At 43.1% G+C, this 16,357-nt stretch overlaps 1 protein-coding gene across 1 annotated transcript in view; it reads right to left on the bottom strand.

Annotated features, from left to right (window-relative positions):
- Nucleotides 1-16,357, bottom strand: part of ATCAY (ATCAY kinesin light chain interacting caytaxin) — a 322,397-nt gene that overhangs the window by 59,234 nt on the left and 246,806 nt on the right. The window contains exon 9 of the mRNA XM_069767815.1: nucleotides 4,676-4,774. Within this exon, the coding sequence (XP_069623916.1) occupies nucleotides 4,676-4,774 (99 nt within the window). The remainder of the gene's footprint in view (nucleotides 1-4,675; nucleotides 4,775-16,357) is intronic.

Genomic DNA, 16,357 nt, shown 5'->3' with positions numbered 1-16,357 from the left:
GGGGTCCAATTTCTCCTGTTACCCTTGGGAAAATAAAAAATTGGGGGCTAAAAAAATCATTTTTGTGGAAAAAAAATGTTATTTTCACGACTCTGTATTATAAACTTCTGTGAAGCACTTGGGCGCTCAAAGTGCTCACCACACATCTAGATAAGTTCCTTGGGTGGCCTAGTTTCCACAATGAGGTCACTTGTTTCTACTGTTTAGGTACATCAGGGGCTCTGCAAACGCAATATAACGCCCGCAGACCATTATGTCAAAGCCTGCCTTCCAAAACGGCACGCCTTCCCTTCCGTGCTCTGCCATGCGCCCAAACAGTGGCCCCCCCCCCACGTATGGGGTAGCAGCGTACTTAGCATAAATTGCACCATAAATTTTGGGGTCCAATTTAATGTTACCCTTGTAAAAGTAAAAGTCTGGGGGTGAAAAGATCATTTTTGTGGAAAAAATATGATTTTTTTTTATTTTCATGGCTCTACAATATAAACTTCTGTCAAGGAGTTGGGGGTTTATAGTGATCACCACACATCTAGATAAGCTCTTTGGGGGGGGGTCTAGTTTCCAAAATAGGGTCACTTATGGGGGGTTTCTACTGTTTAGGTACATCAGGAGCTCTGCAAATGCAACATGACGCCCGCAGACCATTCCATCAAAGTCTGCATTTTAAAACGTCACTACTTCGCTTCCGAACCCCGAAATGTGCCCAAACAGTGGTCCCCCCCAAATATGGAGTATCAGCGCACTCAAGACAAACTGGACAACAAATTTTGGAGTCCAATTTCTCCTGTTACCCTTGAGAAAATAAATTGCGAGCTAAAAAAAATCATTTTGAGGGAAAAAAAAGGATTTTTTATTTTTACGGCTCTGCATTGTAAAGTTCTGTGAAGCACTTGGGTATTCAAAGTGCTCACCACACATCTAGATAAGTTCCTTGTGGGGTCTAGTTTCCAAAATGGGGTCATTTGTGGGCGGTTTCTACTGTTTAGGTACATCAGAAGCTCTCCAAACACGACATGGCGTCCGATCTCAATTCCAGCCAATTCTGCATTGAAAAAGTCAAAAGCTGCTCCTTCTCTTCCAAGCCCTGCTGTGTGCCCAAACAGTGGTTTACTCCCACATATGGGGTATCGGTGTATTCAGGAGAAATTGCAAATTTTTTGGTTCATTTTCTCTTTTTACACTTGTAAAAATAAAAAAATTGGTTCTGAAGTAAAATGTTTGCAAAAAAAAAGTTAAATGTTCATTTTTTCCTTCCACATGGTTTCAGTTGCTGTGAAGCATGTCAAAGGTTAATACATTTCTTGAATGTGGTTTTGAGCACCTTGAGGGGTGTAGTTTTTAGAATGGTGTCAAGTTTGGGTATTTTCTGTCATGTAAACCCCTCAAAGTGACTTTAAATGTGAGATGGTCCCTAAAACAAATGGTTTTGTAAATTTTGTTGTAAAAATGAGAAATCGCTGGTCAACTTTTAACCCTTATAACTTCCTAACAAAAAATGATTTTCTCAAAATTGTGCTGATGTAAAGTAGACATGTGAGAAATGTTATTTATTAACTATTTTGTGTGACATATCTCTCTGATTTAAGGGCATAAAAATTCAAAGTTTGAAAATTGCAAAATTTTAAAAATTTTCGCCATATTTCCATTTTTTCATACATAATCGCAAGTAATATCGAATAAATGTTACCACTAACATGAAGTACAATATATCACGAAAAATCGGAATCTGCGGGGTCCGTTAAATTGTTCCAGAGTAATAATCTCATAAAGTGACAGTGGTCAGAATTGTAAAAATTGGCTTGGTCATTAAGTACCTAATTGGCTCTGTCACTAAGGGGTTAAATACATATGCAAACAAAAATAAAAACAATTTATACTCACATAACACCAAATCCTTGATGCCCTTGTCTCCTATAAAAAATTATAAAAATTATAAACCACTGTATATTTTCCTGTCCGCCATAGAACATGAACTCCAGTGTGTCCCACGGCGAAGTCACTTGTAGAACAGTCACATTGGGAGATGTGACTGCTCTAACTGGCTGCCGGTAATATACTGACAAGAGAGTCATCCTTCCCTCAATGTATAGAGCAGAGCTGCCGTGAGAGAGGTCACACAAGTTCATCAGCCGATGAGCTTTGATGATCTCACGGCACCTCCGCTGTGTGAGAACTTTCTAAGGCAGTGGTGGTGCCGTAAGTGAGAACACCGGGGCTTATCAGCTGATGGACTCTGGTGAACTTTCTCACCGCACTGCAGGAGTGATTACACAAGTGACTGTTCCCAAAATTATCAGGATCATCACGGATCATTATGGATTTTTATCCTCTAGCCAGACAGATGAGGAATATTGTTGTTTATTATTTGAATTCACTTGCAGGAGACATTGGCTTCCGTGGATTAGACGTTCAGTGAGTATGGTTTAATTTAGATTCAATAAAGGAGTCTGTGTCATTATTTCAAATAAAGAACTTTATTCTGGGTGTGTTTTTTTTATACAATTTGACTATGTGGTTAGTAATGGGGGGATCTTATAAATGCCTCTCCATAACTAACCTTTGGGCTTGATGTCAGCTGCCAATACAAAGGTGACAACAACCCCACAAATGGCCATTATCTCACTTGCCACCGCTAGTGAGAAGAGCAAGGCTAAGCGACAGACAGGGCACATCTTATTAATATGCCATTTCTGGGGCGGCTGAGAGCTGATGTTTTTAGTCTGGGAGTGGGTCAATATCCATGGCCCCTTCATAAACTATTAATATCAGTCCGCTATCTGCCTGGTTAGATTTTATAAGAGGATACTACTTCAATTTTTTTCTAGGGGCTGTAAACTAGCCAGTTAAGTCTAAGCAAACCACTGTGAGCTGATATTAATAGCCTGGATATATCATGGTTATTGGCTCCTTCCCAGAATTTTAACATAAGCCCTCAGCCATCGGCTTTCCCTTTGCTGGTTATGAAAATTGTGTGGGAGCCGTTTCAATTTTTTTTTTTAAAATTTGTGAAAACTAACAGTTGCTGTTTGGTTCCAGCCAATGTAGGTTTATTCTGATAATGCTCCTTCATAGACTGGTGACAATCTGTGTGTGTGTTTATTTAACTCTTTACTTACCGGTTTAGTAATGAGGGTGTTTTTTCTCCCAAGAGATGCAGAAACTTTGCAGAAGTTTCAGCAAGCAAATACTCAATGTGCCCACATACCCTCAATGGACACTTAATATTAACAACCATTAACTTTTTTATTGTTATTATTGACCGTAATTATAATGTTCTGTTTTCATATGAATATTGTTAAAGCCCAATAAAAATATTTAAAGTAAAAAAGAAAAATCACCATCTCCTATGGCTTTCACAATGACAGGCCTAGCCTTCAGCAGACCTTCAGCTGTCATGGCTACCCATCGGCACCCAGTGATCATGTCATGGTCATGCCAATGGGCGGGTGTAATGATGTGCCCTTCTGCCAGCAAGTGTTAAATGCAGCTGTCAGAGAATGAAAAATGGAAAATTACTTAAAAACCTTCACAAATTATGAACCAGGGCCTTTTTTCCGGCAGACAGTGACTTTAGATTTTTCTCTTCTAGCAACATTGTTGAGTTGCTTGTTTCTGCATGAAGAATGAAAACAATGTGTGATTGAAATGCAACACCTGCAGCAGCAGATGCCAGATGCACTGTATATAATTCCTGCTATGATCACTCACTAGCTGTACTGCAAGCTTATTTTCTTTCCTTCCTTCAGTCATCCTTCTTTCCTTCCTTCCTTCCTTCCTTCCTTATTTCTCTCCCATAATCTGAATATCTCATTTTTTTCACAGACTATGCTAGAATTCTTCATTGTTGGAGGTGTACAACAAACACTATCTGTAGAATTTGTCCACTGTTTTATGTAGTTCTCTCCCTATCTCTATTACTAAGCTGTGACGTCCTCTCATTTTCCAGGTTCATCTCCAAATGACTGCTGCATTCCTTGCCTTAACTTTTTTACAGGTTATGAAAGTCCCTTCTGATTGGTTGTGCTATACCATGTGATGTGATAGCTGCGAGGCAGTATGTAGTAGCCCAGTCGTTCGCTCCCAAGGTCATGTGAGCATTCTTTTACTGATACAATCTTCTGCATTGTATAAAATGGTGGAAGGCATATTTGAGTACCCATGCTAAGCAAAACACTAATTGTTTGTTGGGTCTGGGCAATTTCCATAATTTCTATATGAATTAGATTCACATTGAATAGATTCAGTTATCTTTAGTTAGAGTATATAGCCCCTAAAGAATAGGTGATCATAGAGAAACAATTGCTGGCAATAATGTTAAGCTTCGATATATATCAGTCTGCCTCTTTTCTGGTCTCAGTGTTTTGGCTGTAGCAGTGATGTCAAGTTCACAGCTCACATTATCGCAACTGTCAATCACTGAGCTCAGTACATTGTATCTGCTGAGCTCAGTGATTGGCTGCAACATTGATGTGAATTATCAACATAATATCACCACTGCAGCCAAAACACTGAGTCTGGAACTGCTGTCGAGATCCAGCGCTGGACCCAGAGAAGGTGAGTACTATCTGATTTTGTTATTTTTCATTGCAAGAAATGTTTGGATCCCATTTACAAACAGTAGAAAAACCCCTTTAAAGTCATATAAAATATGATTTACAATATAAACATAACTTACTGTAAGATGCATTCCGGGATATGTACATTCTCCATTGGAATTATTTGCTCCAGTTCCTCCAGACTATGCACATACTGTATCTTATTGATAAATTTCACACTGTCAAAAACAATAGCAAACAATACATTTAACACATCTGTATTGGTACCTTCTAAGATTTGTGTCCAGACACCTTTTGTTGAGTTTTGGTGATGAGTATTTAATTTAATAAGATTATAATTAAAATACAATTAATTCTGCCCTCTGAGAAGACTTCTGCCAGGTTGATTTTTCCTATCTGTGCTATCCACTCAGTGCTACTGCAGATTTGAGCTGAATAGCAGTTATGTATTACAGTCCACCAGGTGATATTTTAATATTGTTTAATATTTTTGTTATGCACAACATCATTGGAAACCACATCATTGTCTCAGATTACTCATGTCTTCAATTTAATAACAGAGGTAGATCACAAAGCCATTATGTAACCCATGCACTAGGGAGGCCCATTGTCTCAATTTCAACTATATCTGCATCCTCAGAAAACAGTTGAAGCCATTGGCTCTCTATTCCACCATTCAGCCTGTATGTAAGAGTTTTAGCGCTAGCAGAAGCAATGGCATTTCTGCGGCGGTGACCCCTGTAGACCGACTGAATGGGTAAGAGCTGCTGAACCGGTTTAATTATGAGATAGGCCGTTCGGAAGAGCGGTACCCCACCTGGGGAGTGGTAGGACTTTATTCGTAGATATCTGGCTGCTGCGGTATCATTGCCTTTAAACATGCACTAATGGCACTTTAGGTTGAAATTGTATCAGTGGTTTATGGGGGCTGCCGTTGCTCTGACTTTTCAGTGCTATCCAGAGTTTCCCTTACTGTGCATATTGTATTTGTTATGACTTTGTGTTTTTAAACATTGTTGAATAAAAACGTGTATTTTTACCTTTTCAATATGGGACTTGTACTCCATGTGTTTTTCTCCGGTCTCTCTATATGAAAGAGGTATTGTAGTGGGTAAGAACACTAAGGGGTTTCACTAGGGGCACAATTATTGTATAAGTGTAGCAATACATGTCCCTCTCCCTGTCTTTAAAGATTTGTAAGGTATGCCCTTCTGTGACTGTGCCTACGCATCACCTACTCTGACAAAAAAAATTTGGGGGGGAGAATTAGCACTATTTAGTCTTTTGCTATGATGCGCCATGATTTATGTGTAAGCCACTGCATAGTAGGTTGTTTATTTTCCATGAAAGATGACAGAACATATTGTGCATACAGCTGTTGTATTGCGACTTTACTGGCCAGTGTTTACTGCTAGAATCGCTAAAAAATCCAATTTGAAATCTGAGCTACTGTTTGTCAAAATCTCAAGTTTAGATAGGATTTATAGTCTAGATGGGTCCGGCTGATACACAAATTGGCACAGCAGGTGCAGGCAGGTCAGGCTGATATACAGACTGGCAGACAGATGCATGTGGTTCTGGTAAAAATACAGAGTGACAAGGCAGATACTAGTAACAACTGACAGAAAGAAGGCAAGAACTAGCAAGTAGGGATATGGATGGGCAGACACTAGTGGAACTAGCGGGCAATAACAGGAACCTGAGAACTAGCAAGTGTGCTTGGAACAGACTAACAATGATGCACAGGCACCTCCATGCAGATAGAGGTGCTTTAAATAATAAGGGTCTCCCAACCATTGACTGGGGACACTTTAGGAAGGTGCAGACCTCGAGCAGAAGCCAGAGAGGAAGGAGGAGGAAGTGCGACATGAGGGCAGTGGCGGTAAGTGAGTCGGCATCCCTGTCAGGAGAGGAGATGCTTGCAGGGACACGGTGCTACAGTACACCCTTTTCGCCTCCTTTTCTTCAAGCCTGCAATAAATCTCTGCAGGAGCAGAGGAGCATGGATGTTCTCCCTGGGCTTCCATGACCTCTCCTCAGGACCGAACCCCTTCCAATCCACAAGAGAAAAAGTTTTTCCATTTACCCTCTTGGTGGGCAAAATATTTTCTACTTTGAAAACGCCTTCAGTGCTGACTGGAGCAGGAGTGGTACCAGGATCTTTGAAGAAAGGACTGAGTATGACAGGCTTGAGGAGAGACACATGAAATTAATTGGGGATCTGTAAAGAAGCCTGAAGTTTGAGCTTGTAGGCTACAGGATTAATCTGTTTTAGAACCTCGCATGGACTGATGAAGTGAGGACCCATTTTTATACCAGGGTAATTTGAGATGGACATAAAAAAGCCAAGCCTTGTCCCCAGGATGAAACAGAGGCGAAATCAGACGTCTCTTGTCTGCATGTCTCTTCATCTGTTCAGAGTATTTCAATAAGGTGGTCTTGGTGTCCTCCCATATCTTAGAAAATCCCTTGATGAGGGATTCAGCAACAAGGATGTTGGAAGTAGTAGAAAGAGGGAACAATATATTGGGAAGTTGACCACAGACCACAAAAAACAGAGATTTAGCAGAGGATTCACTCACATGGTTGTTGTATGAGAATTCGGCTCAAGGCAGGAGTTGGCTTAATCACTGTGGTGGGCATTGAAGAAGTGCCGCAGGAAGTTGGTCAGGATCTGGTTGACCTGCTCTACCTCGCCATTGGATTGAGGATGGTAGGCCAAAGAGAAATCCAAAGTGGCATTCAGTAGTTTTGCATGTAGCCCTCCAGAGGCAAGAAATAAACTGGACGCCTCTATTCGAGACTAAATGGAGCGTTAAACCATGGAGGTGGAAAATATGTAGAATAAACTTCTCTGCAAGCACTGGAGCAGACGAGAGTCTTGGGAAAGCGATCCACAACCACCCACATGATGGTACACCCGGCCGATACTGAAATATTAGTGATTAAATACATTGCAATGTGCTGCAGGGAGTAGATGGTATGGGCAAAGGAAGTAAAAGAAGCCGAACGGTCAGAAGCTGTTTTAGAGTTTTGTTATGGGCACACGAGGGACAGACAGACAAAATCTGCAATATCCTTGCACATGGTCGGTCACCAATAATGTTGGGAAGTGATGAGAGCTATTTTCTTCTGTCTGGCATGGCCTGCCATCTTAGACGAGCGACCCCACAGAAGGACCCGCTTCTTGTCTGGATTCTTCTTTGTAAAGAAGAAGGATGGTTCACTCCGACACTGTATCGACTGAAGGGGACTCAATCAAATAGCGATCAAAAATAAATATCCTCTGTCTTACATCTCCAAGCTGTTTGATCATCTTAAAGGTTCCAGAGTCTTCACAAATCTCGATCTTTTGGGGCATACAACCTGATCTGAATTCACCAGGGAGATGAATAGAAAACAGCCTTTAATACCCGTGATGGCCACTACGAGTATCAAGTTATGCTGTTTGGACTTTTTAACGCACATTCAGTCCTTCAAGAACTGGTGAACTACATTTTCGGGTATCTTCGCTACAAGTGTGTAGTAGTGTACTTGAACAATATCTTGGTGTTCTTCCCCGATCTGCCTTCAGAGATGTTCACCAGTTTTGACAGAGATTAAGGAAGAACTGTCATTGCGCCAAATACGAAAAGTGCATTATTGAGCAGACTTCTCTTCTGTTACTTGGATACATTATCTCCGAGACGGGCCTGAAGATGGATCCCAATAAAGTGTCTGCCATTTTGAAGTGGTCCCATCCAGATGGTCTAAAAGCCATCCAGCGATTTCTTGGATTTGCTAATTACTACCCCCAGCTCATTCCCAATTTCTCCTCCCAGACTGCTCCTATCTCTGCCCTGACCCACAAGGGGGCAAACCCTAAGATATGGAATCCAGAGGCTGAAAGTGCCTTTGTATCATTAAAACAGGCCTCTGCTTTGTGCTGCATCATCTGAACAATAATAAGCAGTATAATGCACCCCTATAGTAGGATAATGCACCCCCATAGCAGTATAATTCAACCCCATAGTAGTATAAGACACCCCCATAGTAGTATAATGCATCCCATAGGAGCATAATGCACCCCCATAGGCGTATAATGCACCCCCATAGCAGTATAATTCACCTCATAGCAGTATAATGCACATCCATAGTCATATATTGCACCCTCATAGTAGGATAATGCACCCCATTTGGTAGTATAATGCACCCCCATAGTAGTATAATGCACACCCATAGCTGTATAATGCACTCCCACCATAGGAGTATAATGCACCCCCATAGCAGTATAATGCACCCTCGTAGTAGTATAATGCACCCCCATAGGAGTATAATGCTCCCCATAGGAGTATAATGCACCTCTATAGCAGTATAATTCAGCCCCACAGTAGTATAAGACACCCCCATAGGAGTATAATGCACCCCATGATAGTATAAGGCACCCCCATGGTAGTATAAGGCACCCCCATAGTAGTATAATGAACCCCTATAGCAGTATAACCCAGCCCCATAGTAGTATAATGCACCCCCATAATAGTATAGTGCACTCCTATAGCAGTATAATGCACCCCCATAGTCATATATTGCACCCCCATAGTAGGATAATGCACCTCCATAGCAGTATAATTCAGCCCCACAGTAGTATAAGACACCCCCATTAGGAGTATAATGCACCCCATAATAGTATAAGGCACCCCCATAGAAGTATAAGGCACCCGCAAAGTAGTATAACCCAGCCCCATAGTAGCATAATGCACCCCTATAATAGTATAGTGCACTCCTATAGCAGTATAATGAACCCCCATAGTCATATATTGCACCCCATAGTAGGATAATGCACCCCCATAGGAGTATAATGCTCTCCCATAGGAGTATAATGCACCCCATAGTAGTATAATGTACCCCCATAGGATTATAATGCACTCAATAATAGTATAAGGCACCCCTATAGTAGAAAAAGCAATAGTGTGCAAAAAACACACCATATATATACCCCCTGGCTCAAGACAGAATCAGCTGTGGAGGATATCCACTAATAAAACATAACTTTTAATATTAAATGCTAAAAACTGCACATCCAACAGGACACAAACGAAAAAAACATACAAAGTGCTCAGGTGAACCAGTGCTCAATAAAAAAGAATGGTTGGATCTCACCCAAGCTGCCGGACACTGTATACTTCCGTACGACACAGTAGAGATCCAATTAGATGAGGAGGGGCAGGGCTGAAGTAGTATGTCTACCCTGTAACCCCTCTGTAACTCCTGTCCTGACAAGGACAGGCCCCAAATGGACCTTGCTCTAAGGGACCAGCCCACCCAATATGTGTAAAGGCAGAGTCCCAAAACCTCTTGAAACGTAGAATCTTCCTCCCTACGCGTTTCAACTCCGGTCATGGAGAATCATCAGGGGAGTCATATGGAAAAAAGTGCCAACGGGCACAGAGATGTAAGTCCGTCTAAATTGTGGGGCCTGCAGTGGCTAGGTAACCCACGCTGGAGATGACCGTCTGTGTCCACAGTCTCTGGTAGAGTACAACCCACCTCTGTGAAGCCTCTCTATATACCCAAAGCCCCTCCCCCTAGTACCTGATATACTGGGATATGGGAAAACCCGGAACGGATCAAACTGCCTAATAAACCATGTGCACTGTATGCCCCAAAAAGCTATAGATCCAGTTGGGGCATTCCAAGGGGGCATAAATAATGCCCGTGAGCCCCCATACTCATGAATGAGAAATTATCATAGCCGCACAAAACCAGCACTAGTCATATGCGGCTGCATGGTTACCAGTTTATAAATAATGATATACGGAAAAAAAAAAAAAAAAAAAAAAGCCATATGCGGCTGCATGGTTACCAGTTTATAAATAATGATAAACGGAAAAAAAAAAAAAAAAAAAAAAAAAAAAAGCCATATGCGGCTGCATGGTTGCCAGTTTATAAATAATGATATACAAAAAAAAAAAAAAAAAAAAGCCATATGCGGCTGCATGGTTACCAGTTTATAAATAATGATATACGGAAAAAAAAAAAAAAAAAAAAAGCCATATGCGGCTGCATGGTTACCAGTTTATAAATAATGATATACGGAAAAAAAAAAAAAAAAAAAGGGGGCACCGGAGTTACGGCGCCATCTCATGTGCGCTGATGTGTTTAGCCAGGCGTACATAGTCGGGGGCATAATTGATGTCAGTAAACCTCCACTATCATAAGCGGCCATATGGCACAAGCACTCACCATGTCCACATGGTTACTGGATTATACATAATATCACATAGTGAGCGCATGCACCGGAAGTTGTGGCGCCATCCTGTGCGCATCACGTCCTATCAAGCGCCCAACAGCATGTAACGCTGGGTGCGCTCCAACAGTGGAACGCAAGCCGACTCACTCGGCGTGGTAAGTGCAGGAACCGGAAGTTGCGGCGCCATCTTGTACGCGTCACATCCTGTACGGCGCCCACAACATGTAACGCTGGGTGCGCTCCAGCAGTGGAACGCAAGCCGACTCACTCGGCGTGGTAAGTGCAGGTACCAGAAGTTGCGGCGCCATCTTGTACGCGTCACATCCTGTACGGCGCCCACATGTTGCCATGGTGAATGCGTTTCAAGGGTGAAACGCAAGCCGTCTCCGTCCACGACCACAGTGAAGCACCGGCCCTTGTAAGTTGCACAGAAGGGAGGGGGGGAAGCGTCACAATAACCGAATCAACTCATGATATCAACAAATAAGATTCTATGCGGTACCCACATCCATGCATAATCACAAGCAAACTGGCAGAAATGGATTATAAACCCAAACAAGGGGGAGGGGGTTAGAGGCTAACATAAATGGGCGAAGATCAATTAAACAAAATTCCATAAAACAATTAGCGTGAAACGTGGATAAAAATGGATGCACAGAAGCAAAAAACAGAAGCTCATACTAGACATAGAGGTGTCAGTAATTGAAGTCATAGTGACACCCATTATAACCTAGATGGCTATATAGAAAGTAGCAGTGGCTAGTTTCCAAACAGATCCCGATGGATCATAATATATCTTGCTTTCTTTGGCATGGTAACTGGAGAGGACCCGTCAAACAGACAAATAACAAATTACATAAAATAATAAGATGGGAAAGGGGAAGGGGAGAGAGGGAGGGAACGGACAGAGAGTAATGGAGAGAAAGACTAGGCAAGGAGAACACCACTAATAAGGTAAATAAAGCCTAAAGGAAACAGCTATAATTAAGTTGTTCGTTCAAACCATGGGGTTGGCATGTATCCAGAAGAAAGATCCATCTCGCTTCTCTCTGAAGAAGCATTTTATCCAGGTCACCCCCCCTGGACGGAGGATGCACCTTATCAATCCCCATAAAACGCAAGACCTTGGGGTCACCCCCATGTATATCATGCACATGTTTTGCTATCGGGGTATCCCTTCTGTTTCGTATATCCCCCAAGTGTTCCCCCACTCGTCGTCTGAATTCTCTGATCGTTTTTCCAATGTAGGTGATTCCACAGATACAACTCACCCTGTATACAATCCCTGTTGTTCTACAATTGATAAAGTCCCTGATGGTATAGGACTGCTGTGTATGCTCATTATGGAATACCTTCCCAGTAAGGACAAAATCACACGCCACACAGGCTCCACATTTAAAACATCCTGCTGGTCTTTGAGGAAGCCATGTCTCCTTTCTAGGCGTAGTGAAATGGCTATGCATGAGTCTATCACCTAAACTCCTACCTCTCCGATAGGTGATCCTTGGTTCCTTGCCAATGATATCTTTCACGTCCTCGTCCATCCCCAAAATTCCCCAATGTTTTTTCAAGATGTCCCTCACGGGTCCTGCCCCATTGTCAAAGGTGCAAATCACCCTAGTCTCCTTAGGGGTCTCTTCTCTATTTCGGGGTATAAGCAAGGTCCCCCTCTCACATGCATTCGCATGGCGAAATGCTTCCCTAAGAATCCAATCCGGGTAGCCCCTGGTCCGGAACCTCTGCCGAAGATCATCCGCCTTTATTTTAAAATCCCTTTGATTGGAACAGTTGCGACGCAACCTAAGGTATTGGCCTTTAGGGATACCCTTTTTTAGAGAGAAGGGATGATGGCTGTCCCACCTTAAAAGGGAATTGGTTGCGGTCTGCTTCCTGTACACAGTAGTTTCAAGACACTCCCCATCCCTAGATTTAGAGATGAGGACATCCAGAAATGGTAGTCTCTCTTCCTGTATTTCAAAAGTAAAGCTGAGGCCAATCTCATTATCGTTAAGGGATGCCACAAACTCAGCAAAACCCTCCCTGGTGCCCCTCCACAATATGAAAATATCATCTATATATCTGACCCAAAGGTCCACAAGGGCCAGATAATTCTCATAAGTCTCTGAGAAGGCAATACTGTCCTCCCACCAGCCCAGGAACAAGTTTGCGTAAGTGGGCGCACATGGGCTGCCCATGGCAGTGCCCCTGAGCTGGTGGAGGATCCTGCCATCAAAGCAAAAAAAATTGTTATGCAGTACAAATTCAAGAAGAGATATGATAAGTTCATTGTGGGCCCTGAACTGACACCCCCTTGTGTTCAAAAAGTATTGCACCCCCTGAACTCCACACTGATGTGGGATTGAGGAGTACAGAGACTCAACGTCAATGCTGGCCAGGAGGGTGCCAGGTTCTAGGGAAATACCCTCTAGTCTGCGAAGCAGATCCATGGTGTCCCTAACATAGGATGGAAGTGCGGTAACAAATGGTCTTAGGACATTATCGATGTAAATACCCACATTTTGTCCAACACCTCCTATCCCAGAGACAATGGGTCTACCCTTTAGCGGATCCAGGCCCTTGTGGACCTTTGGGAGGGCATAGAATGTGGGCATAACCGGGTGGAGGGGCAACAGGAAGGAGAACTCATCCTCATCAATCAGTTTCTCAGCCTTGGCTTTAAGTAAAATGGCCCTAAGTTCTGACACACATTTAGTAGTTGGATTCGTTGTTACATGGGCATAAGTGGACCGGTCATTAAGTAACGACAAACACATATTCCTATACCCGTCGATCCCCATAACCACAATATTGCCACCCTTGTCAGATGGCTTGAAAATAAGGGATTTGTCATTTTCTAAACCCCGGAGAGCCTCCATCTGTACTCTACTGAGATTGTGACGAGACTGGCAGTGCGCTAAATTCTTGATGTCTTGGGTACTCAAATTCAAGAAGACATCAATTGCGGAGAGATCTCCACCTACTGGGGCCAACTTTTTACTAGGATTTTTGAGTTGGGTGAAGGGACCAGTTCCTCCAATTGTGGCTGGTGTGGTATCCAGACCTGCCAGAAGTTGTATATCAGGTAGCATATCAAGAGAGATGCCCAGTTCATGACAGGTTTTTTTGTCCTTTTGTTTAAAAAATTTATGCCACTTGAGTTTCCTTATGAACAGATTCAAATCCTTAATCATATCAAACGGAACAAAATCAGAACTGGGTATAAACGATAATCCTTTTGAAAGGACCGACATTTCAACCTCCGTAAGCTGTCTGTCTGATAGATTCAAAACCTGTGACTGCGGAGCTGGTATGGTCGATCTAAAAAACCAGTCCTAGGTATATTGGTCTGAAATCTATCTCCTCTACGGTAGTTGCTACCCCTCCCCCTCTGTCGGTTTTTAGGAGTGGGCCTTCTACTCTCTGTATCTGACAGGTCTGTCTCAGTAGAAGACAGATCTGTCTCTCTATCTCCTCTTTCAGATCTATCCACCACAACTTGATATATTGGGTTTTGCTGAGTTTGTGGCATCCCTTAACGATAATGAGATTGGCCTCAGCTTTACTTTTGAAATACAGGAAGAGAGACTACCATTTCTGGATGTCCTCATCTCTAAATCTAGGGATGGGGAGTGTCTTGAAACTACTGTGTACAGGAAGCCGACCGCAACCAATTCCCTTTTAAGGTGGGACAGCCATCATCCCTTCTCTCTAAAAAAGGGTATCCCTAAAGGCCAATACCTTAGGTTGCGTCGCAACTGTTCCAATCAAAGGGATTTTAAAATAAAGGCGGATGATCTTCGGCAGAGGTTCCGGACCAGGGGCTACCCGGATTGGATTCTTAGGGAAGCATTTCGCCATGCGAATGCATGTGAGAGGGGGACCTTGCTTATACCCCGAAATAGAGAAGAAGAGACCCCTAAGGAGACTAGGGTGATTTGCACCTTTGACAATGGGGCAGGACCCGTGAGGGACATCTTGAAAAAACATTGGGGAATTTTGGGGATGGACGAGGACGTGAAAGATATCATTGGCAAGGAACCAAGGATCACCTATCGGAGAGGTAGGAGTTTAGGTGATAGACTCATGCATAGCCATTTCACTACGCCTAGAAAGGAGACATGGCTTCCTCAAAGACCAGCAGGATGTTTTAAATGTGGAGCCTGTGTGGCGTGTGATTTTGTCCTTACTGGGAAGGTATTCCATAATGAGCATACACAGCAGTCCTATACCATCAGGGACTTTATCAATTGTAGAACAACAGGGATTGTATACAGGGTGAGTTGTATCTGTGGAATCACCTACATTGGAAAAACGATCAGAGAATTCAGACGACGAGTGGGGGAACACTTGGGGGATATACGAAACAGAAGGGATACCCCGATAGCAAAACATGTGCATGATATACATGGGGGTGACCCCAAGGTCTTGCGTTTTATGGGGATTGATAAGGTGCATCCTCCGTCCAGTGGGGGTGACCTGGATAAAATGCTTCTTCAGAGAGAAGCGAGATGGATCTTTCTTCTGGATACATGCCAACCCCATGGTTTGAACGAACAACTTAATTATAGCTGTTTCCTTTAGGCTTTATTTACCTTATTAGTGGTGTTCTCCTTGCCTAGTCTTTCTCTCCATTACTCTCTGTCCGTTCCCTCCCTCTCTCCCCTTCCCCTTTCCCATCTTATTATTTTATGTAATTTGTTATTTGTCTGTTTGACGGGTCCTCTCCAGTTACCATGCCAAAGAAAGCAAGATATATTATGATCCATCGGGATCTGTTTGGAAACTAGCCACTGCTACTTTCTATATAGCCATCTAGGTTATAATGGGTGTCACTATGACTTCAATTACTGACACCTCTATGTCTAGTATGAGCTTCTGTTTTTTGCTTCTGTGCATCCATTTTTATCCACGTTTCACGCTAATTGTTTTATGGAATTTTGTTTAATTGATCTTCGCCCATTTATGTTAGCCTCTAACCCCCTCCCCCTTGTTTGGGTTTATAATCCATTTCTGCCAGTTTGCTTGTGATTATGCATGGATGTGGGTACCGCATAGAATCTTATTTGTTGATATCATGAGTTGATTCGGTTATTGTGACGCTTCCCCCCCTCCCTTCTGTGCAACTTACAAGGGCCGGTGCTTCACTGTGGTCGTGGACGGAGACGGCTTGCGTTTCACCCTTGAAACGCATTCACCATGGCAACATGTGGGCGCCGTACAGGATGTGACGCGTACAAGATGGCGCCGCAACTTCTGGTACCTGCACTTACCACGCCGAGTGAGTCGGCTTGCGTTCCACTGCTGGAGCGCACCCAGCGTTACATGTTGTGGGCGCCGTACAGGATGTGACGCGTACAAGATGGCGCCGCAACTTCCGGTTCCTGCACTTACCACGCCGAGTGAGTCGGCTTGCGTTCCACTGTTGGAGCGCACCCAGCGTTACATGCTGTTGGGCGCTTGATAGGACGTGATGCGCACAGGATGGCGCCACAACTTCCGGTGCATGCGCTCACTATGTGATATTATGTATAATCCAGTAACCATGTGGACATGGTGAGTGCTTGTGCCATAT

This window comes from Ranitomeya imitator, chromosome 1 (genome assembly GCF_032444005.1).
Source record: "Ranitomeya imitator isolate aRanImi1 chromosome 1, aRanImi1.pri, whole genome shotgun sequence".
NCBI classification, from domain to species: domain Eukaryota; kingdom Metazoa; phylum Chordata; class Amphibia; order Anura; family Dendrobatidae; genus Ranitomeya; species Ranitomeya imitator.
Note: the sequence above shows the minus strand (reverse complement) of the source record. Positions and strands in the feature narration are given on the sequence as shown.